The sequence below is a fragment of the Pollicipes pollicipes genome, unplaced genomic scaffold, assembly GCF_011947565.3.
Source record: "Pollicipes pollicipes isolate AB1234 unplaced genomic scaffold, Ppol_2.1 Scaffold_4295;HRSCAF=5057_pilon_pilon_pilon, whole genome shotgun sequence".
Lineage (NCBI taxonomy): Eukaryota > Metazoa > Arthropoda > Thecostraca > Pollicipedomorpha > Pollicipedidae > Pollicipes > Pollicipes pollicipes.
Window position 1 is genome coordinate 2,840,157 of NW_023596461.1, and position 23,992 is coordinate 2,864,148.

General features: G+C 50.9%; 1 protein-coding gene across 1 annotated transcript in view; it reads right to left on the minus strand.

Annotated features, from left to right (window-relative positions):
- Window positions 1–23,992, minus strand: part of LOC119096934 (cyclic nucleotide-gated cation channel alpha-3) — an 82,982-nt gene that overhangs the window by 11,113 nt on the left and 47,877 nt on the right. The window contains exons 7-10 of the mRNA XM_037219940.1: window positions 18,029–18,114; window positions 17,574–17,655; window positions 14,617–14,800; window positions 46–143 (exon numbers count right to left, since the gene is read on the minus strand). Of these exons, the coding sequence (XP_037075835.1) occupies window positions 46–143; window positions 14,617–14,800; window positions 17,574–17,655; window positions 18,029–18,114 (450 nt within the window). The remainder of the gene's footprint in view (window positions 1–45; window positions 144–14,616; window positions 14,801–17,573; window positions 17,656–18,028; window positions 18,115–23,992) is intronic.

Here is a 23,992-nt window from a genome sequence, read left to right on the forward strand (position 1 = left end):
CCGCATAAAAACACTCGACGTACCAAAGGGGACACCGGCACTCACTCGTTCTGATTATGGACGGCACTGGAGGCTTGAGTTTGCCTTCGCTGGACGTCTCAGACAGCACTGAGTCCATGGTGTGACTCCGCGTGTCATGGTACCTGGAACGCAAGCATCCGCGTCAGGGCAAGGCCGACGCCGGCAGCTTCAGATGGGGCCGGATGACGTCACATGCGCAGAGGAGACGCCCGGCAGCGGCTGCAGGATTGGGCGACCGTGAGGGCGCCGGATTGGGCGCTGCGGCCACCTGGCAACCACGGCAAGCATCCCATCGGTACGCCAGACATTCTCCTTGGGCCCAGGTACCGGGCCCGACACTGGCCACGTGCAGGTTTAATTACTTCCACGATGGTCAGCACTTAAGTTGCACTAAGCGGATTCACGGCTCGGCAAAGAGGTTTTCCAGGCATGCAGCTAAACCGCTTGGGGATTCGAAGAACATCGCCTGCATGAATGCTTCGCGAAGCTTTTCAGAATGCATGGCTGTCTCACCAACAGCCCTGCCGCGTGTTCAAAGATGTTTAGTTAATCAGCTGAGTGGATGCATTCCAGATCTTCGCAAAATTTCAGCGCCCATCAAAGAAGCTTGCGCGGAATTATGTGATCAGAACAAGAGCGGTGTGCTACGGCTTTGAGCCAGGGGTACTTTGATGGATGCCACGAAGGATATAGGTTTTGAACAAAGATCCCCAGTTGGGTACTGCGGAAGTGTTTCTTGCGAACTGATGTCAAGCCATGGCATGCTTGTTTGTCATGAACAGTCGAAGGAGGCTTCCACCAATGTGGGTTATTGCATGTTTTTTAGTAAGTCAGATCTGACGGGATAACAAGTAAGCACAAGTACAGCCCATAAACACACTCGCACCTAGCTCTGCCGTTTTCAAAGTCGTTTTGCAATAGTTTTCACCCATAAATACTTTGGTACTGACCAAAAGAGAATACGACCGAGGTTTCACCTAATTATTTATGTTCTAAAGCATCGAAAGCTCCTCAGAGAGAACCACTCCAAAGAGCACTCCATAATGATGTTCCATTAAAGCGCAGTGAAATGAGCCTCCTCCATCTGTTTTCCAACGTGCTGATCAAATAGATAGCTTAACACCCGCCTGTATAAAATGCATGGTGTTTACTAAGGACTGTGGGAATACACAATGTCTTGAGATATCAACCAAGGAGCATGAATAACCTTGTTATCATACATGGCTAAAAGCACCCATGGAGAAAACTGCTGTGTTGCCTTTCATCAAAGCATGAATTCGTCACAGCAAAAATACCGGGCATAAAATGACCACACTCATTCATGAGACCCTAAGCTCAAATAATTAACTAACAACATGAATACAAAAGCCCTTTCGACGGTTGTATTATTGGGGAGAGAACCTACTTTGATAACGAATATGAAATGCACGTGGAAGTAGGATACATAGGGCAAAACCAATTGCCTGCAGTCAGGCCCGCACACTAGCCGCTAAATTTCCCTTCACAGACATTCTTTGTTTCACCACCATGTACACATCAGTCATCTTACGCTTGCAGATTTGGCCCTATGGGACTACATCATGGAGTACCGCCTATGTGGCTTACGGATATGTGCATCAGGATCAAATGAAAATGAGTACAGGGTGAAGTTGTGCGGCTATTTTGCTACCCATAACGACAAAAGATGGATTTCGCTGCCGCTTATCCTCTTTTTGGTGCACTTCATATTCCGTCCCAAATTAGGTCCGTGGCTCATGATGAAAGTCTAAAAGGGCTAACAGGAAGCATTTTTCTAAGACGGCTAAAGGAAAACAAGCACTTTTCTATGACGCTGGCCTGTTCTTATCTCAAGCAGAGCGCGCGCGCAGGCGACTGCGGGAGTGGAATTAGAAAAATTGAACTGGTTTGGGAATACCGCGGTCGTGCTGATAGATACATCACCTTAGTCTTGAGCGCTTGAGAAATATATGTTGTTTCCGAACTCAAACACCATTAGCAATGCTGTGGCAATGATAGCTGAAGGGAATCAAACAGCTGGAGTGTATGAACGAGTGGAGTATTTAATCTTGCAGCGTAGCTCAAACAATTTGTAGACATTGACCACAGGAGGGCAACGACGCGGCGTTTGAGCACGACGCGGAATCAGAGCCCGGCACGGCATTCGATTCCGGACTCCAAATCCTGGTGCTATGGTGTGGGACCGCTAGCGTCCTGCGGCGCTCGGACATAACCGTGTGGTGCGCCCGATGGTGGTGAGTACTCGCGCCCGTCCGGACCGCCCCAACACCACTGACTCTAGGGGATAACAGCGCAACAGTGGTGACTAGAAGACTCATATTGACCTATATCGATATCACATCCAACCCGACGCCGGCACGTGTCTGCGAGGCGGCGAGGCCTGCAGAGGCGCTCTAGCTCCCTTAGCTACCACCCATGTATACACAGGTGGTGCTTTGGGTTGTGAAAACCCAGACGCGCACTTTAAAGGGAATGCTCCACTTCTCAACATACTGAGGCAAGGATCAGATATGGCGATGTAAGTATTGGTACGCTCTTAAGTGGAAAAGACTGCTCTAGACACCACCGTTTCTATATTTAGTGAATATGCTCCTCAATACGTCATCGCTTGATTGCGTCATCGCACCTTGCAAAACATTGATGGGGAGCCAGTTGGCGGCCGTTGTATCTGGAAACCGTGCTCACGAACGCCAGATATGAACGGCTGGTCAATGACATTTTTCTTGACATCGATCGACGCACGGCCAATGAAATGACAGAATTTGAATGCCGTTATTATAGTGTTGTGGCTGTCTGGATGACCTCAAAATATTCCGTACGAAATAGCCTTAAACATTTTCGCGGATCTATAGGTTATAAACTAAAGGGGATACGGTCTGAAAGGAAACGTTCCACATTTGAAAACTTTAAAGCATACATCGGGTATGATGGGAATACATCGGGTATGATGGGAATACATCGGGAAGTGAGCTCACTTGTAACTATTGGCACGCTCTTAAGCGGAAAAAACTGTTCTAGACATCACAATGTCTTTATTTCGTAAATATGCTCCTCATTACGTCATTGATTGATTGTGTAATCGCGCCTTACAAGGCATTGAGAGCCAGTTGACAGACGTTATATCTGGAAATCGTGGTTACGAACGCCAGATATGAACGGCTGGTCAATTGCATATTTTGGCTTTGATCACCGCATGGCCCATGAAGTAACAATAATTGAATACTGTTATTATGACATTATGGATGCCTCAGGGACCTTGGAATAGTCTGCACAAATAAGTCTGTACATCTTTGCGAACGTGTAGCTTAGGAACTACATGGGTTTAGATGTTAAGAAGGGCAGGATTGTCACCCGCACCACATGAGCTTCAAGATAGCTATTTCGGTTCAAAACCCCACACAAATGTAGAACATCCCTTCAAGATCAGCTTTACGCAGCATGGCCTCCCACCTCTGGTCTCGTGCACACTCCTATACGCAGCCAGACAGGCGGTGAGGTAGAGCGCCGGCGGCGCCGGAGTGCGCCGCCCCGCCGACGGGGGTTTCATCTTCATAGTCCCTGCCACCAGCCCCAGTCCAAGTCCTAGAGGCAGACTGACGTTCGTCTTAAATTCGGCATAACACGACATTAACGGCTAAGCCGTTCGCCGGCCCGAGTTACGAGGCTCATGAATAACACGCAACGGCGTACTTACAAACCCAAATGCATTGCAGCACATATCCCGGCCCGAAATAGGCCGGCGGGCGACGTTATGTGGCCGGTGCAGGGTACTGGGAGGAAGTTGTGGGGGTGGGGGCGGTGGTTCGGCCCCGCTATCAGGTCGGCTCCGATAGGGTGCTCTCGTCCCCGAGCCGCGTCGGTGCGGCAATATGAAGCAGATAGTCATCAGACTTTTATGGTCCTCCCATCGAGCAGCTGGCGCAGTGGCGGACACTGGATGGGGAGGGGAGGGATGCACCGCTGCCCGCACGAGAGCGACACGCTCGAAAACTTCACGACAAGGAGGACAGATTTGGAAGATTTAGGGGCGAGTACAGATTTGGAAGCGATGGAAACCGGCTTGGATTGATTTCTTGCCATGGCGTTTTCCAACTTCGTGCATGGAATAGCTGAAGTGCCTCATGCTACGTTCTTACAATGTTGGGTTTACGCTTTATCTTACCTGTTCCCAGCACGCGCACTCGCTAGTGACTGCCTGGGTCATCTCATAGCGTATGGATGAGGCTATACATTATGGATTGTCCAGCGTCGTCAGCTGGCGGTGTGCCACTGGCACAGTTGAGACCGACGGTGTGGCTTACTATCCAGCTGGAAGAGCCCAGTCTCCCAACTTTGAGGCGACAGCGGGATGAATTCGGAGAGAGGCCCGTTCTTTGACACATTTTGGGGTATGTTGAGTTAGCAATTTACCTGCTCAGCCCCCCAACCTATCTAGCAAAACTACACGCCTTGTTCAGATTTTCCCAGGCTGCCAAGTCGCGACTGAATGGCTGCGCTGCCGTTTTGTTTTTTCATTGCAAATCCAGTGGCACGCATCATTTGCTAGAGCGGTGCTGAGAAAGGTCTGCTGCGTTAGCACTGACGCCACTGCTCATACGTGCGGACCACACAGTTCTGGATCCCTCGACCCGTGCACTTTTGGAACTGTGCAACACGCTGGCGTCGGATCTGACTGGGCACTCCGGTGCATGGCAGCATGTCGGTAAATCATCACAAACGGAATGAAATCACGTAAAGAGCATGAAACACATAAATGGCCCAACCTGACCTCCTGCAATCGTCAGTGTTCCCTATTAGGTCGTCAAAACTACGGTGCTCCAAAACCGTCACGAACGTCATGGAGACCCGTACGACTTTTGGCACAAGATGATGTCCCATGCAAACTTTCGGAACGCGACCATGTTCAACTTCTCCCGGGACTTGTTCCCATGCGATCGCCCGAGACGGATGGCGCCCCAGAACACCTTCTAGAAACTGCCAAACCTCCCATCGGACCCACTGGAGCGTGAAAGTCCCTCACAGAGCCGAACAATAGCGAATCGTAGCTATTCATCGATACACGTTACTGACTGCGTCATTAGCGTCACCCCACACCAGTATCTGTCTTAGGACCGTCCGACGCAGCGGCCGCACCCCGTTGAGTTATTTCTGACCCGCGGGCCTCGCCAGCGTCAGGTTAGCCGTAAGGACTGGCATCACATGTACCTCGTCCCGAAGCTGTCCACATCCCATGGTAACATCCAGCACTCGGATTTCTGTTGGTGAGTCAGCTGATGCAGCAGCGTCACATGTCCTTCCCTCGCGACACCCAACAGCCGGCCCACGCTCCCCCCCCCCCCCCCCCCCCCTCTTCCTGGCTTTCGCCGCCGGCACCAGTTGATGGCCGCGCCGCCACGCCGAATCAATACGGCGTATTGTTATCACATTACCGCGCGGTCACGTGACGCGGTGTCGCGTCTGCCGTCGGGCCGGCCGAAGCGCGGGCTCCCGCTGTCGCCGACGTCGCGTCTGCCGTCGGGCCTGCCGATGCGCGGGCTCCCGCTGTCGCCGACGTCGCGTCTGCCGTTGGACCGGCCGATGTGCGGGCTCCCGCTGTCGCCGACGTCGCGTCTGCCGTCGGGCCGGCCGATGCACGGGCTCCCGCTGTCGCCGACGTCGCGTCTGCCGTCGGGCCGGCTGATGCGCGGGCTCCCGCTGTCGCCGACGTCGCGTCTGCCGACGGGCCGCCCCGCTGGCGGGGTCCCACTGCCGCCGCCGGCCACGCCACGGCCGAGAGTGTAAACGGCGGGGCGGGGCGGGATGGGCGAGCAGGCAGGGGCAGAGGGAGCGCGCCGCGAGAGACAGAAGAGACGGACTGCGGCGGCCGGCAGGTGTCGGAACGCGCCGAAATCACAAGGAGCGCGCGGGCGGTTGCAGTAGTTCTCCACCGGCGACTCCTGCTCTGCTGGCAACGCGGTCGCACAGTTGCGCGATCCGACATGGGTAGATGAGCACAGGCAGGAATTTCAGAGGCCCCAAATGTGCGCCTGGCGGGGTGCTGAACAACAGGGAGCGCTGAACATCCGAACAGAACAGAAGCATGCTGCTCACCTTCTGTTCAGTGCATTAAGAGGGACTATCCATGTCGTCACGGCTGTCCACGGGTCGTTTTCACACACCATACCCTCTGAGGGAAGGGGAAGCCGACACCCCTATTTGCGTAACCAATCAGCCGACTGCGTTGGTTCAGGCGGTATTCAGACGGTACATGGCGGACCAGCATATTTTTGGAAGATGAATATATTTGGTTGACCCAGAGATCTTCAATGACATCATACGCCAGAGCAACAAAACAGACATTTCTATGATTTCGATAGCGTAGCTCTTTGTGTAAGTCAGGCAGTCTGACAGTTATAAAGGATGCAGGGAGCAAAATACATGCAGTAGAGACCAAAACCATCTCTTTTCGCTGTTGTTGGGTTGAGAACAGGGGCGTAGCTTTGCAAGGTCATTTGGAGTGAGGCTAAGCCCCCGAAATTATGAATCGCGCCAGCAAACGGGTTTTTGCCCGGATTTGTCCCTCTTTTCTCTCTTTTTTTGACGTGGGGGGGGGGGGGCGGGGGCTGAAGCTTTCCCACTGAATAGGAGGCAACGTTCCCGCTTGAGACCAAGTGGGGTCAAAGCGGGTTGCTAGGACAAAACTATCCTTTTGTAAATGCGTGTGGTACTTGTTTATGACTTGCATCCTTCGTAACAAGCTCCAAGAACTCCTCTAAACCCCGTAAATAGGGTAAACAACACACGTTTATGTATAATTATCGGAGCCACGTAACATCCACCCACGGGCACTCATTGAACCAAAATGGCCTCAGTGAGGTAAAGCGGTACGAACAAATTTCTGGCTCAGTTACATTCATCTGTTCCTGTATTTTGACCTGATAATATGGTGTAACAATGAGTTGAAAGCGGATATTAAAACCGACTTCGTTCAAGAACCGCATCACATAATTAGATTAAAACATCCAAACCACGTGACCCAGGATCCTTAGAACGACCCTTTATTCAAATATTTGGAACAGTCGCATTTGGTGTGCATTTGGAAACGCTGGAAGTTTTACGTTGCTATCCTCTGTCCTTTGGCCGCCACTGCAGACCAAAATACAAAACTGCTGCGGTGATTCGCGCGCTTCTAGTTGCATGATATGGCCCAAAATTAAAAAAAAACAGCAGGGGCGCTCCCGGTTACCTGTTCTTGGGTAATGGTATAGAAAAATCCTGCTATCGCCGTTCGTTTCAAACGCCTGAAGCATGAGTTCGCAGGACTTGTCTTTATCCAAGCATGTTCATGAGTATTTGTATTCATCAGGCGCAGCATGTGTTGCGGTATGCTATAATCGCTGCCGTTACTGGGAGATAGGTGCTACTCGAAACAATTTATATCAATCGCAATCCAATGTTGCTGCTGCATTTGATATCATTTCGATATTGTGCGCACCCAAACCAATTCACCAGCAAATTTATAGTGTGTAACTTGCAAGATGTCCGTAACGCATGTTGAGCGTTACATGGCATAGTTGCGTGAGACAGGGGGCAAATAATCCCCAACTTTAGCATTAGGACTATGGCGATGCAGAAAAGAACATTCTCAGGGAACCTGAGTCAGCCCTGTACACACTGTACGACAAAACCCTTAATGGGCATTAACTGTTGAGCTGAAAGTTTAAATCCCTAGCGATTAAGATGCTGCATTTGAAGGGAGTTACGACCAACGCACGTGTCAATTGCATTGTAATGTACTGTTGTATGTTTAGGGTTGAAAATAGCCCAAACCATGACGACTGAGACTTTTTGATGAAAGAGCACAACATTTCAGGCACATTTTCTCTCACCGCCGCCATATTTTTCACCTGTCAGGAAATCAGTCGGTGCCCAGCAGCTGATTGACTTGCATGCCTTAACCGAATCAAGAAAAACTGATAGCGGCATACGGACTGCATTGTATTCCACTAGGACACACTGACCGAAGGCCCGATGCTGGTATGCATTGTATTTCACTAGGACACACTGACCGAAGGCCCGATGCTGGTATGCATTGTATTCCACTAGGAAACAATAACCGAAGGCCCGATGCTGGTATGCATAGAAGGCCTTGAGTGCCACATGCACCTTGGTTCTAGGTAAGCAGGATGTCCAGCAACCTACCACGAATTCAGCCTCGGTTCAAGATCAATACATCTTTCAGCTGAGCTCCTGAACTTCCTAAGGAAAACGAAAAGAGTCGGACCCGCCTGCTACAAATCTGCCGTTAACGCCGTCGACGCAGCGGCAGTCAGTCAAAATGTATTGGACAAGTCCCGTTTAGCAACTGTAAACCTCAGAGTCAAACAATGAGAATATTAAAATATGTGTTGATACACAGCGCTTTTGCCCGATCATTTCAATGTCCATGTTTCTTTTAGCTCTGACACAATGCCGGTATTTTTCGCGTTGAACGGGGCTACAAAGGCGGACTTTCGTAAAATTAAAACCGACCCACTTAGCATGAAATGTCAAAGGAAGCTGTTTGCGTGATACGGTATTCTACGCAGCACATTGTTTAGTGCATTAACGTCATAGCTTTTAATGTCAGATGCCAAGGAGAGGCAGAAAGTCCACCTCCAGCCTGGCTGTTTTCGAGGAAAACTGCCACAATAATGAACTTTCTAAAATAGCAGCACAGGCCACAACTTGAATTAACAACAATGGCTTCGTCGCCACGGGTCACTAAGCGAAACACTATGCCTGGAGTCACAGAAACATTTGCGCTTAAAGCATCTTGTAGGAGCCGCCGAGAATTACAAATGTGCTTTAACACATTCCCTCCCGCTTATAAAATGTTTCGAACCACATCATAAGCGTGCATTCTGGAGACATCACTTTGATAAGTACGTGCTTCATGACGGAGTGTAGTGACCTGGCCTTACATCTCGGACCTGAGCACAGTGTCCTTCAGGTTCAGACCTGAGCACGGTGTCCTTCAGTTTCGGATCCGAGCACGGTGTCAACCAATGTGCTCACCAATCTTCTCCTGGTGTCAATCAACGCTCCGCGACTGGCGGGACAGAGAGGCAGGATCACCGGAGCTGACCTGTCGGTCGTGTACTGATCACCGAAGCTGACCTGTCAGTCGCGTACTTATCACCGGAGCTGACCCGTCCGTCGCCTACTGATCACCGGAGCTGACCCGCCTGTCACGTCCTGATCACCGGAGCTGACCAGCCCGCTGCGTACTTATCACCGGAGCTGACCCGTCCGTCGCCTACTGATCACCGGAGCTGACACACCCGTCACGTTCTGATCACCGGAGCTGACCTGTCTGCTGCATACTGATCGCCGGAGCTGACCCGTCCGTCGCGTCCTGATCACCACACTGCGGAGACCAGTGACGGGTACGGGCGCCACGTGAGTCGCAGCACCCCCGCAACGAAGCCCCGGCGAGCTGATCAAGTCCCCAGCAGCGGGTCTCATACAGGGCTACCCATGACGAGTCCAGAAAATAGTTTCGTTGCTCAAAGCAGGCAGAAGGTTTTCTGCGGCAGCAGAGGTCCTCATGTCAGGCGTCGCGATGCGTGCCCCGCAACGTGCAACATAATGCAATGGAAAGTAACGCAAAGCAACGTCGCATCGCAGCGCATCACGCCTCAGAATTCAGTCGCTGTCCTGCAGATTCCGCTTACATCAGCAGCTCTCAGATCGATGAGGTCACCCCAGTCACTGTCCCGCAGATCCCGCTTACATCAGCAGCTCTCCGATTGGTGAGGTCACCCCAGTCACTGCCCTGCAGATCCCGCTTACATCAGCAGCTCTCCGATCGGTGAGGTCACCCCAGCCACTGTCCCGCAGATCCAGCTTACATCAGCAGCTCTCCGATCGGTGAGGTCACCCCAGTCACTGTCCCGCAGATCTAGCTTACATCAACGGCTCCCCAATCAGTTCGCAGGTGTTGAATCCAATCAATTTTCGCTCGAAGACAACAGCAAACTTCGTGGTGATGATCTTGTCCAGGTTGCACAGTTGCGGCATTTTCCTCATCGCACTGCATTGACAGTCAATGCACAAGCTGCTTAAGCTCAGTAAGATCCCAAGTTGCTGATGTTGTCACGATGACCATGGGTGGAGTACGTCGCGACCCGGGATAAGCCACTGGCTGTCAGGGCATTTACTCAGTTAATGTAACAAGGTCCGTGCACGCAACATTACAACCGCAGTTCAGCCACCTCATGAGGCGCTCAATTGCATCATCATTATCGTCGAAATGAACCGAACACGTTGCATTCGTTAGGAAACCGAAACTAAATATAACCCTGGAGTCCACCGCTTAGGGCCTGTCAATGCTTTTGCCACGGGCAGTCCTCACATTCACAGCTCGTACTGGCCACGGACAGTGGCTAGTCACCACGGTTGCTTCTGAAATATAATTTGTCATGCTGCTCTTGCCGTGCCGTGCGTCTTCCGTACAGATACCTTGCTTTTTCTAATCCCAATTGCTTTGTTTTGCACCGGCTGCGGGACTCTAAAGTACTCACACCGTACACAGCGGCGATAATCACGAGGCAGGGAAGTGCCGTTTGACTACTTTCCCACATTACTTTTACCGATCGCTGCAATGACAAAGACGCGTTCGGTCTTCTGTCTACAAAACTATCATGCCAATTGGGGCTGGGGCATCGCCAACAGGGGCATCCTTGGGACAGGGTGGCTCGTTGCCCCCTGGGATTCTGCGTTGTCTTCCCTCCTCCCCCCCCCCCCCCCTCCATCCGGTACTAGCAATAGTCCTTTTGTTATTCTGGTCTGGGCTCCCAAATCAAAGATCTTGCCAATAGGCGCAATTTCGCCCACCCTCGCCCCTGCACCTCTCAGCATTTGCTAGCCGCTAGTATCGAATTCTGACGACACGCTTGGCTTCGGATATAAGTCTTGTGCCATGACATCGTACGGTACGACTAGATTGTCAGATAGCATGCCTGCATAGTGCAAAGCCATTTGATATTGCATTAGCATACTAGTATTAACTGCTGGCACGGACCATGGAGTTCGGAAAGGTCAAACGTTTGATGATAAGCATGCAACGTCACGCATCATCCAAACATTAATAGTCACACCTGGCTCATTTTCCTTGGTGTGTTTAATCCGCCCCGTACATCCCAGGTGTTCCACCAATTGTCGCCGCCTGGCATTACTTTTGATCTCCTCTATCTCATTGATCCGAACATCGCATCAGGCATATTCAAGTGGCGTGTAACAGCTGTGGCCATTCCACAGAAGTCCTTATATTAGCGTGTCGCGTGACAGTTGGCTATATCTCGCGTAAAATTCCCAAGGAGATCCGCCGAAGCAGATGGCACTTTGTGCACTTCTGTGGCTCGCACAGCATGGCTGTGTAGCTGCGGAACCTACACCAAAATAGAAACCACATTCTACCATATTAGACACAACGAATTTTTATTGTTTCGAGTCCTAAAAACACGTATTGCACATTGCCACTCCAAAGAAATGGCACGGTGTCGCCGGTACTAATGTGGTCAGAAACAATTCATGGCTATTGAACAGCGCGTTTCATATTTAGAGTCGGCATATGTAAGGTGACCTAGCATCCTTTTTTGCTGATGTGGTTCCGCGTCTTGGGTATATTAAAACGATCAAGAACAACGACGAATAGTTTGGACAGCTGTTTCTAGAAGCACCAACCGACGTGCAGGGGAATGACGAATTACTTGTTTCGGTAATCTGATCTTGCAATTTTTTCTTCCAGAATATGCAAAATTGACCAACTGATAAACATGCCTATTTTTCATAATGATGAATTACTTGTTTTATTTATCTGGCCTAGCATACGAAAATTGGTTTACCAGAACGTGTAAAATTAATCGCCTGGCAATTAATACAAGGCAGCGAGCACACTAAGGGCAGTTCAGAGGTTAATTCAGAGAAGAACCGGCGACAGCTTTTAGCCTCGTCCCAGGTGCTGCATTGTTTATGCGTAAGTAAGGCTTCCGGACGACAGTTAACGTGCCGGAGCGATCCCAACATATTCTAGCACCCCGCAAACAGCAGTCAGGTTGCACGGTCCGACGCATAGCTCTGCAATGCTGGCGGCGCTGCAGGAGCACTGGGCGGCAAGAGACAGACCCTCTGAGCGGCTGTCGCGGCGCTGCCTGTGTTGCGCCTGCATTCGTTTCTGTGTTCAGAGAGCGTCCCAGGAGGAGCCGCCGCTGCACGCCGCGGCTGGGTAGCCTCGGCGTGCGGAGCGCGCGGAACAGAGACCGCCCATGTGCGGACGCCGGCAATGGTAAACTCGCCTCGTTCCGTGGGGATGGTCGGCCACCGGTAGCACCCCAGTAGCATTCGGAAAAGCGCGTGCCCGCGCCCGGGTATGAGCAGTGCCGCGCGGACGGAACATTTTACCACGTCACGCTGCCAAAGTTGGCCGAAATCAAATCAACCGGAAAACTTCAAGGCGTGTTATGTGTGCGGGAGTATTGTGACTGGTGAGGGCGAAGTTGTGAGAAAAAAGTTACAACGGGCGTTGAATTAAACATTGGTCATTAAAATGGAAAAGGTGTAACGTAGCTAAAATCAGTGTTCATCTAAACCACTACGCCCGGATATCATAAGGCAGCTGTGTCATCATAAGGCGCCCGGATATTCCAGCAGTCATGTTTTGAAGAATCCTTAAATGCTGTATTTCCTTCAGACCTCAGAAAAAGCCTGAACACATTGACAAACGAAACTAACGAGGGCGTAATATGCCTTGCAGACAGGTACAAAAATAATAAAACACGCACTTGAACTGAAGCAGCGTAACGTCCGCTGTAAAGTGACCAATAAGCGCACAGCAGCAGGCTAATTCGCCTCAGAGCTCCAGCGTCGATCCGTTTCCCGAGCGACGCTGCTAGATCCGACCACTTACTGCGCTGTCCCCGAGGCTGTTGCCTCCCGCGGCTAATCGGATGCCGGGGGGGGGGGGGGGGGGAAGGGGCGGGGCTATCATCCCCGGGGGAACGGCCGGGCGGCACGCTCGCCGAGTGACCTAATTATCTGGGCCGCCGGCCCGGTCCAGGTGGCCACTGGCAGCGGTCGGCCGGCTGACGGTCAGCCAGGCCGGACCAAGGGCGCCGGCGCTTGCTGCGGTCACCGCGCCGCGGCACACCGGCGTCGCCAGCCATGGACCGTCAACGGCGTTCTTCAGTTCACGGCCAGGATTTGGAAAGTACGTAGAATCTCTGGGACGACTTGGGAAGTGCGTAGAATCTCTGGGACGACTTGGGAAGTGCGTGGAATCTTGGGGATGACTTGGGAAGTGCGTGGAATCTTGGGGGCGACTTGGGAAGTGCGTGGTTTATTCCGGACTGGGTTTAGATATTGGCTCTTTGCCATAACGCATGTTGTTCGGCGCTTGAGGTCAGAGACGGGTGGCACCCGCTATCCGCTGTGGGAAGATGTGGGTTCTTGTGGGTAGGCGTCATGAAAAGGCTTTGTTATATCCCACGATAAACTCTAAATCATCACAGCTCTTTTTCAAGTCAAAACACTCAAGTATGTGCTTTAGGTTCGGTACCTCGCCAGCAAAATTTGATTTGCAAGAATGTAATTGACAGATCAAAGTATTGCAAACATAGGCAGCATGATATCGAAAACCAATTTCAGCATTTTACATTTGCATGCATCCAAGGCAGGACCGGGTCTGTTCAGGTCGGGTCGGGTCAGGTCGGGCCAGGTCGGGTCGGGTCGCATCGGGTCGGGTCGGATCAGGTCGAGTCGGGTGGAAGCGAGACGTTCGAGTCAGGAGAGCCAATCTTGCTTGGCATTTCTTAAAGTTTGTTTATTAGCTGTGAATAACTTGTGACAGTGAGTCGTTTTGTTTGCCAAATATCACTCTCACGAGGATAAAAGGGGAGGATGTTTTCTCAAGCTAATAAGACTGACAATAAAGAGCTGAAGATCCAATACCATGGTAACAATATCAAGTAGGCTTCGGAACAGCCTATGATCTGTGTTTCACTAACATCATTGATCCACCGCACACATTACTATTTCGATGGGTTTAATGCATGCAATCATTACGGTTGTTACATTTCGAAAGCTGCATGGATTAGATCGGTCCTCCACCTACTTATCATCGCTGAGCGGTCGGAGCTACTGGTTTGCCTGAAGTCATTCTCTATAAGCAAGAGCACGATTGCCCTGGGGTCGCGCTGAAGCAGGACTAATAGCTGACCTGAAGTCCCAGGGTTAGCAACTGACCCGACGTCGTGGCCGGCACATGACTCACGACTGTCCTGGAGTCGGTGCCGACATACGATTCATGACTGGCTTGGAGTCGTGGCCGATTCATGACTCACGATTGTCCTGGAGTCGGGGCTGACTTATGACTCACGACTGTCCTGGAATCGGTGCCGACACATGACTCACGACTGACCTGGGGTCGTGATTAACTCATGAATCACGATTGTCCTTGAATTGGTGCCGTCGTGTGACTTACGACTGACCTGGGGTCGGCGCTGGCACATGACTCACGACTGTTCTGGAATCGGTGCCGACACGTGACTCACGACTGACCTGGAGTCGGGGCTGACGCAGGTCTTGCCGACGCTGAAGACCGAGTGTTTGCGGGTCGCGCCGCGCTCGCTGAGCCACATCTCCTGCAGGCTGACCCGGCCCGAGCTCTCCACCAGGCCCGGCGTCGAGTTGCACCGGCCCAGGGTCATGCCGTTCACCGTCGGCAGCGGGTGCAGCATCTTGGCTGCAACAGGGACGCAAGCGCTGCAATTCACCGCAGAAGAGGTCCAAGCGCTCGCTCGGGTGGCGTCGTGGGTCCCATGCGTCAGGTCAGGCGCGTGCGTCGTCTGCCAGATGCGATATTAGTCAGTAGTATTCCGAGTATCGATGGTGGTGGCCAGTGGTCGGCGAGTGCAGTGTTGCTCTCCGCCCTGTCCCTTCTGGCTATTTGCTCGAATCCCACCTGTGTGCGATTGGTAGTAATGGTTCTTGTGCGAAAGTTTGCGAGCAAAAACTCTCACCTGGCCGCCTCACATTAGCGCATGATGGGCGTGACACGTGCTGGAAATCACTGCGAGCGATTCTCTGTTGCAGGAGAGCGACACCGGGGACCAAGCGCCAGTTAGCGCAATCGCCAATCGTGTTTGCCGTCCACTCAGGGCGAGCAAGAGCGACCGCTCGCGTCCCAAATTAGACGCTAAGCGTGGGCAAAAACTACAGCAAAAGGGCACCGACTCGCCGGCGGTGCTGGAGCGTCGCGCGCAGCGTGATCCACCTTAGGCGTGGCGTCAATCCGGGGTTGTCCTGGGACTTGCTATTGGGCAAAAATTCCCTTGTGACATGTCGCTTCCTTTTTTTAATTAAAAAAAACAAATCTATTCCGAATGGTTTCCATGGGTGACTGGGTTCATAGTGCCTGCTAAGCATAGCTTGTTGCGTGCACCGTGAACCCACCACCCAAGTCGCACCGCCCATCTCAACGGATAATTTTGCCTCCGCCCTTGCGCCAGACAGGAATGCGGAGGGTTTTGCGTGCCGCACAATGCTGCGACCGACACGGCCGCCACGGGCCTGGGTTGACCCTTTTTGGCCAGTTGCCAGCTCACCTTTTTCATTTCAGTCGGGCCAGTGCGCCCGCTCTGGGATTCGTACCCAGTGCCGCTGGATTACGAGTCCAGCATCTTTCCCCTAGACCACAGTGGCGGTCTTTTGGACCACAGTTCCTGCTAAAGGACCTGTGACGTCAAACATGGCGCCATCGGTGTCCGCTATTTGTGAATTGTGTCGACCACTGCTCGTTCTCACGGAACCTGCGGTTGTGCATGCGCAATCGCTGGGAGGGGGGGGGGGGGGATAGAGAGGAAATCACAAACACGTTCCCCAACGTAAAATTATCACACGGGAAAAACTGTGTTTTGCAATTCTCCATTTTTGAACATAAATGCCCACCTTAAATGAAAGACATTACATTTTCGCCCACATCCTTTCAACCGCTAGTTCTACTTTTCTTATAGTGCAATATAGTTTTCTTATAGGCCGGTAGTGCAAACTGGTCGATGAATAGTGCGCAGTGGTGATACTGAGGTCAAGTTAGCAATTTTGGCCACATTCTATAATAAGCACCTTAGACTGACGAGCTGTTGGCTAAGCCACACATTTCTGCGCTATTTTAGGCTTGTTGCTTCTTCCGGCAGCACTGTACATTAGCATTGCACAAGGTCGTTTTCAGCCGCTGAGGCCCTGGCGTTTGTAGACCACCCTTAAGTATGTTAACTGGGATGTCAAATGACTCCCCAGTCGCCTTCATGCCTCCCCGATAGTGGCGTTTGGCCCGCCCAGGAAAATCAACGCGATGCACACGAGTCACTGGGGAACGGGGTAATTCAATCAGTGGTAAGGATAAAAGCCGGGCAGATAACTTGCGCGGCAGGAGAAACAACTGGATGATGTGACAAACGGAACATTTGCATATTTCCAAAAGTTTTAGTCTATTGGAGAGGAAAGCGTCTTCCCCCGGGTATTGGACTTGCCTCCCAGTGAAAGTTCATCGAGATTTGTCCCCGATATTTGCGAGCGGGTTTATTGCGTTGCACTCATAACTAAGTGGCTAGATCTGCCCCTGCGGAGGTATTTTTCATGCAAGTTTTGTCATAGCATCTGCCCAAAAATGTCACGTTGGGCTGTCCGCATATATCTTGATAATAATGGTCACTCACAATAGGGCTGCGACGGTGCAGAATGACGGGACCGCATCAAGTGGGGATACTATTGGATACCATACTGGTGTCTCTCTGTGGCTGGCGATGTCTGTCCCTATCTTTGTGCGGTATTGTACGGTGGCACCAGTTCCGAACGTAGAGCTGGTCCCTTCTCTGGAGACATTGGTCGTGCTCGCACTTGGTTCCGCGCGCGGAGGTGGTGCCCGCCCTGCTCCCTGTTGCGTGTCCGCTGTGCGGTGTTCCTCAGCGCGGTGTCCCCACGCCGCTTCCCAGTTTTCTAGATGGGATGGTGGTGGCCATGTCTAGCTCTCAGCGCGGTGCGGGGCCTAACCTTATCCCTGTCCCTAAGCCTGCTTCTGCTTGTGATCCTGTCCCTGCCTGGTGATGCATACTCCTCTTCCCAGCGGTGGGCGTGGTGCTGGCGTTGCTCGTCCCTGCTGGCGGTCGGGCTGGCTGTTTCCGTCCCTGTTTGCCTCGGCCAGCGCCGCGGCCGCACGCCCGGCCGTGTTTACCACGGCGTGGCGCGGCGCCGCCCCTCCGCCCAGCGTTACAGCTGGTAGCGCCTCGCTCTCGCTGCGAGTGGCTGCTGCGGCGGCTCGGCCCGTGTTTACTTTGTCGCCGGAGTCAATACTGGTTGGATCATTACTGCCGTCCGACGAATATTACCAGGCGGCGCCGGCAAACAGTGGCGCTAAATGACCTCATTATCCGGCGGCCTCTGCGGGCGGCGCGACGCCTGAGCGCCGGCGGCGCCGGCACACCGCTTCCCGCCGCCGTCGGCCGCCAGCCGCCGCTTACCTCTGTCCAGCGGGCCTTTCTTGTTTTTCTCCAGACGCTTGGTAGCGATGGCTTCCAGACGCACGCGAGCTGCCGGGTACTCCTGGGAGGGAGGGCCGACGGCCACAACAGCCGGGCGTCAGCGCCAGCGGTCGACCGGTCGGCGGTCGGCGCCGCTCCTCGACCGCCACCGACCCAGTTGCGAGCAAATAATTTCGACGGGCTGAAAGGTTGCCTACGCTCTATTTATGACATGGCTTCTTGGGGAGAGTGTCGTGTAGAAAATGGCGACGTTAGTCATATTTCAGAGTGGGGTTAAACACGCTAAGGCGGCTGAGTATCCGACACGGAGAAAGCCTTTCTCAGTCGAGAAAACCCGTCCAGGGCAGAAGACTGCCTTCAATGTTCGCGATCGATTTCCTAAAACCATCAGCACAATAGCAAAGATCACTTGTGACGACAAAACAGGGCGTTACCTTGAGCACATCCCACATGTCCTTCTTGGTCAGAACGAACAGATCGCTGTAGCCCACCGACCGCACGGACGCCGTGCGTCGGTTGCCTGCGACGGAGGACGTAAGGTCAGGCTGAGAGCGAACACTGCTACAACATCGACACGCCTCAACCTGAGCCCTGGAGGAGGCGGCGCCCCCCCCCCCCTCCTCCCCCCCCCCGGCGCGGCGTGTCATTAATGTGTTCCGGCCCATTGTGTGCGCCCACATGTTCGATCTATGCGTGCTGGCCACAGCGCACAAACACTACGCACAAAAGAGCAGAGACAATCTACCGGCCGTCTGCAGCTCTCTGGCGAGGCTCACGTTTCCTGTGTGACTAACATGACGCGCTGCTGTGACGCTCAGAAAAGGCCGTAAACCACTGGAAGCTCGGCGGCTGGCCTGGCGGCACCACACATGAGTGACTAGCCGCAGCATAGCGCGCACGTCTTGTGCTCACACATGCGTGACTAGCCACAGTATGGCACGCACGCCCTGTGCTCACAAATGAGTGACTAGCTACATCATGGTGCGCACATATTTCGCTCACACATGCGTGACTAGCCACAGCATGGCGCGCACGATTGTGCTCACACATGCGTGACTAGCTGCAGCATGGCGCGTACTTCCTGTATACTGCGTTGTCTTATTTTGTTGTAGCTGTACCTTGTAAACAGAAGGTATTCCATATCAGTTGGGAGCCCTTATGCTGAAAATAATTGACGTTAAGTATGCCAAAAGGTTAACCAGCGCTATCCAGTAAGCATTTACATTGGTTTTGTCTTTGCCAAAAATCAACGACAAAACCATGGCGTGTCAAACTGAGAAACAGCCGGCTGGTGTTGCAGCACTGCACGCGTGAGTCGCCACAGGCAAGCCGCTCGTTTTCATAATCAGTTCTCATCTCTTTGAATACCAGTTTTTCGTTTTACGCAGGTTTGTGTATTCTTGAAGTTGCGGCAAAGCTCATTTTGTTGTATGACCAAAAGTAATTCCGTCCTTTGCGTGTTTGTGGACGCTGGCACAGCCAAACTAACGCTGCCTACGGCCGCTTGGGGCCTATTATCCGACCTCACTCCATTTAAAGATAGATTATATACTGCGCCTCAGTGAATTATTATATTTAACTACTTACTGTGGTCTACTTACACTGTGGTCTTGAAGTCAAATGTCCAGGTAACACAATGCACAGAAATTGACACGAGTCAGAGTTCAGCACACTCCAATTGCAGTTGATGATTAATGTTAGTATAGAAACCTGCGGGAGTGAGTACACAGGTCATGATCTCGGCGCTGGCATGCATGTGCATAGTTTCTGGTTGTTTGACTCATATTTGATTGTCTCGTTCCATGCTGTAGAGTTATTGAGAGCGCTCGGCAGACGTCTACATCAGCGTCAGCATATGCTGCCGCACGTTGTTGGTGTTTTATATCCGCAAATTTATATTACGGGCGGGCGCACTTCACCCATTGGCTATCCAGGGAAACGTGTCAGCTGGAATGACGGCGTTACGAAGAGCTGAGTATTTAGGTGGGCAGAGGTGTGCGAAAAACAAATCCTGACCATAGGAAAATATTCAAACGTCAAGTAGAATCGGACCATGCCGCGAGGCTGACCGTAATGCGAGCGGCGCAATCGGCTTCACCGGCCGTCGGAGTGCCCCGGCCGAGTTATGTTGTAATGACTTCGATGGAGCTATCGTTTCATGTACCAAAAAATAAAACCAGTTCAATCTATATATGAACTGCGATCCTTTAACCCGCTCAGATAAGGATTAGATGTGATTGCCCCGTTGATCGGAGTTCATCTGCCTCCAGATCGTCGGGCTGTGTGGGACTAAGACCAGCCATCAGTAATACGCGAATGCGCTGCCCTGTATGTCATGATGTAATCGAAGTCTGCTGTGAGTTAAGCTACATTTATATGAAGTTTTTGAAATAATTGTACTATATTATATACCTTAAAAGTAAATTATTGAATTATAAAAAACATTATATTAACTAAAGTATGTTATGATGTCATTTAAGCCACTTTTTGTTGCAAGCATTATCATGTCTTGAAAACCATATGCGCTCATTCCTGAATTCTGCAGTTCTTCGCGGTGAGCTTGGTACGACCCATGAAGAAAAGAACATCATGCATAAGCCTAAGGTTGCATTTAGACGACACTACATAAGCTACTTGATTAAAGAATATGTCGCGACTGGCGTCGCACTAGGTGCACAAACGAAATCAGCTCTAAATATATAGCCAATAGTTATTTCAAAAGTCGCCAAGATTCATGTAGAGATTAACGCCCCACCCTTTCGGCCATTGCAGAACTTTGTAGTTTCGGGTTTTCTCCAAGCCATATCGAGCCATATTTTTCTGTTTTCATGGCTGCCCACATAGCCAGCAATCTTAAATAGAGCGTTGTCAATCCAGGCAATAATTTTTTATGACAAATGAATACACTAGGCATCTTCTCATCATGTACTGGTAGCAAAAATAGCGACGACTGATTGATGTCACTACCACCAAACTGACAAGCCGGTATATACCAAAGCATTTTTCGTGGCAGTATATTGTGACGTTATTTCTCTTCGTGATGTAGCTTGGGGCTTCTGGACTATATTTATCTTTTATAGATGCTATCCGAAGTGCCCCAATTCGCAGTAATGCAACGTTCACTTTGGACGGAAACACGTATCACATCTAGTCTTAAAATAACATTATGCTGTATTGTATAAGACAATCAGGCCGATCTATTGAGAGGATATCAAAGTATGTTGCTTCGACCATTCCCCCATTTGGCAAAACATTGCACAAAACTGACAAGATCAGTATGGTAAGCTTTGCCAATATCTGTAATACCTGTTCAATGGTGTCACTTCACCAATATCCACTGGCATTTCGAGGATCAGGTATATTTAGTATCAGAGCATCAGAGCTATACAGCTGAAAAGCTATGAGCTCAAGGCCTTTTTGACTTGTGTCAGGTAGGGTATTAGCCGTTTGCAGGAATTTGCAAACATGCAGCTATGATGCATGACTAACATCTTTTGCCACTAATAAAACGTACGTTGTTGAATGCTGTCATTCGGTTTGAGAGTAATGCCATTCAATTTTCAGCATACACTTGCAGCACGGCAGACAACATTCATGCAAACTTGACCTGTTTGTCAAAAGGAAGTTCAGATCAGAGTTTGGTCGGTTTGTATCTGTCTCAAAAAGAATGACAGATGGCTACACTTGGAAATATATGTATGGCGGCAATTATATATATATATATATATATATATATATATATATATATATATGTACATCCGGCTATCTCCATACTTTTTCCTGGCGATGCAAGACCATAGCCTATTTGCGATGTCATCGTTTTCCAACCATGTTCAAAACGCGGAAGCTTCTAGTGAATACAAAGAGAGTCATTTTATCAGAGAAGGGTCGACAAGCGATCTTGGAATAGTGCAGATCCGAAAACATGATTTGGGGCTACCCTTACTTGATGGACACATTGGCACAGCATCCCATGAGCTGTTTTGTCGAAACTGGGTTCCATCTCTGAGCATCTTATACTTAAAATACAATCCAAAACAGAACTAAAGACCTCAAAGCATAATATTAAACCATTTTTGGACATTTTGGACATAAACCAAACATGGACATTTTTCAACGGACGAGTGTCGTTAAACGGGCGTAAGTCTGCCAATGCGGTGCAGGTGACCTCTTTCACTCAGACTCATACACTCGAATATTCTCCGCAACGAGAGCGCTAGAGGTAGCAAGCTGGTCAAACATTGACCGCGAACATCGTGTAAATAATTCAGAAGTGTCGCCACAATCTCAGGATAAGCCGCAACATGCTTGAAGTTCAGGCTCAACGACGTGCATTGGTGGTGAATCATTGAAAGCATGATGCAGTGCTGTCGGTTCGAGTTTAAAGCGTTTTCGGGGCTTTTTATGTATATATTTTAATGCATGGGTTCAAATTGAAATAAGGCAAGGTTCTGGGTGCAAAGGCCTGTCCATGAATGGCTTGGCCCCATGTTCTTGCAAGTGTTACTGAGGGCACAAGGATAGCTTTCCTGGACCAGTTCGGGAGGGCGACCAAGCGAGTGCTACATAACGGCAGAAATCATCCCCCAAAACAAGACCCAAAGCAGGGAGTTCCGCTGGTTTGTCCTGTCCGCTTCTTATTCAAAGCAGAGATGAGTGTGATGGGTGTAGGCTCCCAACTTTCTAAGGGTAGAGTTGGGGGAGGGTTGTAACTGCCTACCACGAAAGCGCTCCTCGCTGAAATGAAGTTATCCCCCAAATGAACGAGAGTATGCAAATACCTACATGAGCGCGATGAGGGAGCGTATCGCACCATCAAGTCTTTCTCAGATGGATGTAGTCTGTCCCGCCCGACCGTCATGCGTGACGGTACAGCATAAGCTGTCACGCGATCGCACGCGTTCCGCCCGCGCGGCTGGCGGGCGTAGAACCCGGAATATAGTACATGGGACTGAGGACCGAGATGCGTACGCCGCTTGTCACCAAAGGCCCAGGAAGATTTTCGACTTAAAAAGCGTGTTCCGTTTGGAAAAAGACGAATACCTATGCAAAAAGGTTCAAAGAGGAAGTTTCTAACCCAACAACTCTTTAATTGGCGGTTGTTTTGCCTTCTTGTAAAAGACAAAAGCAACACTATATTTTTTGATGACTTAGAGTCTTTTCTTATGAAATGGGGTAGAACTTTCACGACTCATTCGTAGCTTACGTATCGTGCTGACGCTGCAAAATCATTTTGATTTACCCTCCATGTTCACCTCGGTAGAAGTAGGGAGTATATGGCTTATGTTTGCAGGTTGGCATGGAAGTCGTTTCACACCTAGGTATCATAGAATGCATCGGCTCCTTAGGTCACTTTGCCGCTGCAAACCCAGACCTATGTCACTGTGCTGATGGGCAGGACTCAAGCTGTCACAACGCGTTTTCTCGCAAATGCATACCGGGAGTCGACTTACACTCAGTATCGCGCAACAATTTCTTAGCGTCCCATAGCAGTTTGGCAGCCAACAATATCACAACAAAAATTTGATCACGTCATACAGAGCCGAGCCCGGGATGCCGGAGATAAGTACGCTTACGAGCAGCTACTGGAGACTGGAGATCAAGGAAATGTATATCGCACAGGGAGGGAGTTGCGTAACCGGCTGGTAACGCTGTTCAGCGGCGGATTCACTTGCAGGTTTCCCTGAATATCCAATGTTATCCACGAATCTCATCCAATCCCATAAGCCCAGCAGTAACCCATTTAATGGCAAGAAAATACGCTGTAAAAGCCAGCCCTGCCAGGCATATTGGAATATGGCCCTAATCTACAGCCGGATCCTCCTCGCATTTCGATATCAGCATTAAAGTAGCGTAAGCCAGCGAGCCAAGATGATGAAAGCTTGGAAGAAGACGTGTGTCGTCTTGCCTCAGTGCCCTAGCTTAAGGACGCGTAGGAGCCGTCTGAAGGAAGCATTTATTATATTCGGTACTATGCCTTTGTGACCCATTATACAACGGTCACGATTTCCGGCTTGTTCATGGCTGCATCGCGTCTATGGCGATTGGTACATTTGAACCAAAACATTTCCTGGTATCCTCTGCCAGATGCAACTAACCGGGAGAAATCGCTCCTGCACTCGATCAGCAGGCGTTAGAACAACCGAAGCCAGTCCTTAAGCTGGAAGCACGAAGATTGCTCATTTAATGTTAGCATGGAGGCCTTTCTGCACCCGTGGCAACAAAGCAGGCATTGGTTTTAACATGTAAACACGAGCTCACACGTCATGACCGCATTTTTAAGACTCGCTCCCGCTTCATATCCCCTCGCCAGGCACCCCTGCCTGTACAAACAAAACTCTGCACCAGAGCTGCGCGTACCGCCATACCGACACCTGAGCAGGGCGTGTCACCGAACA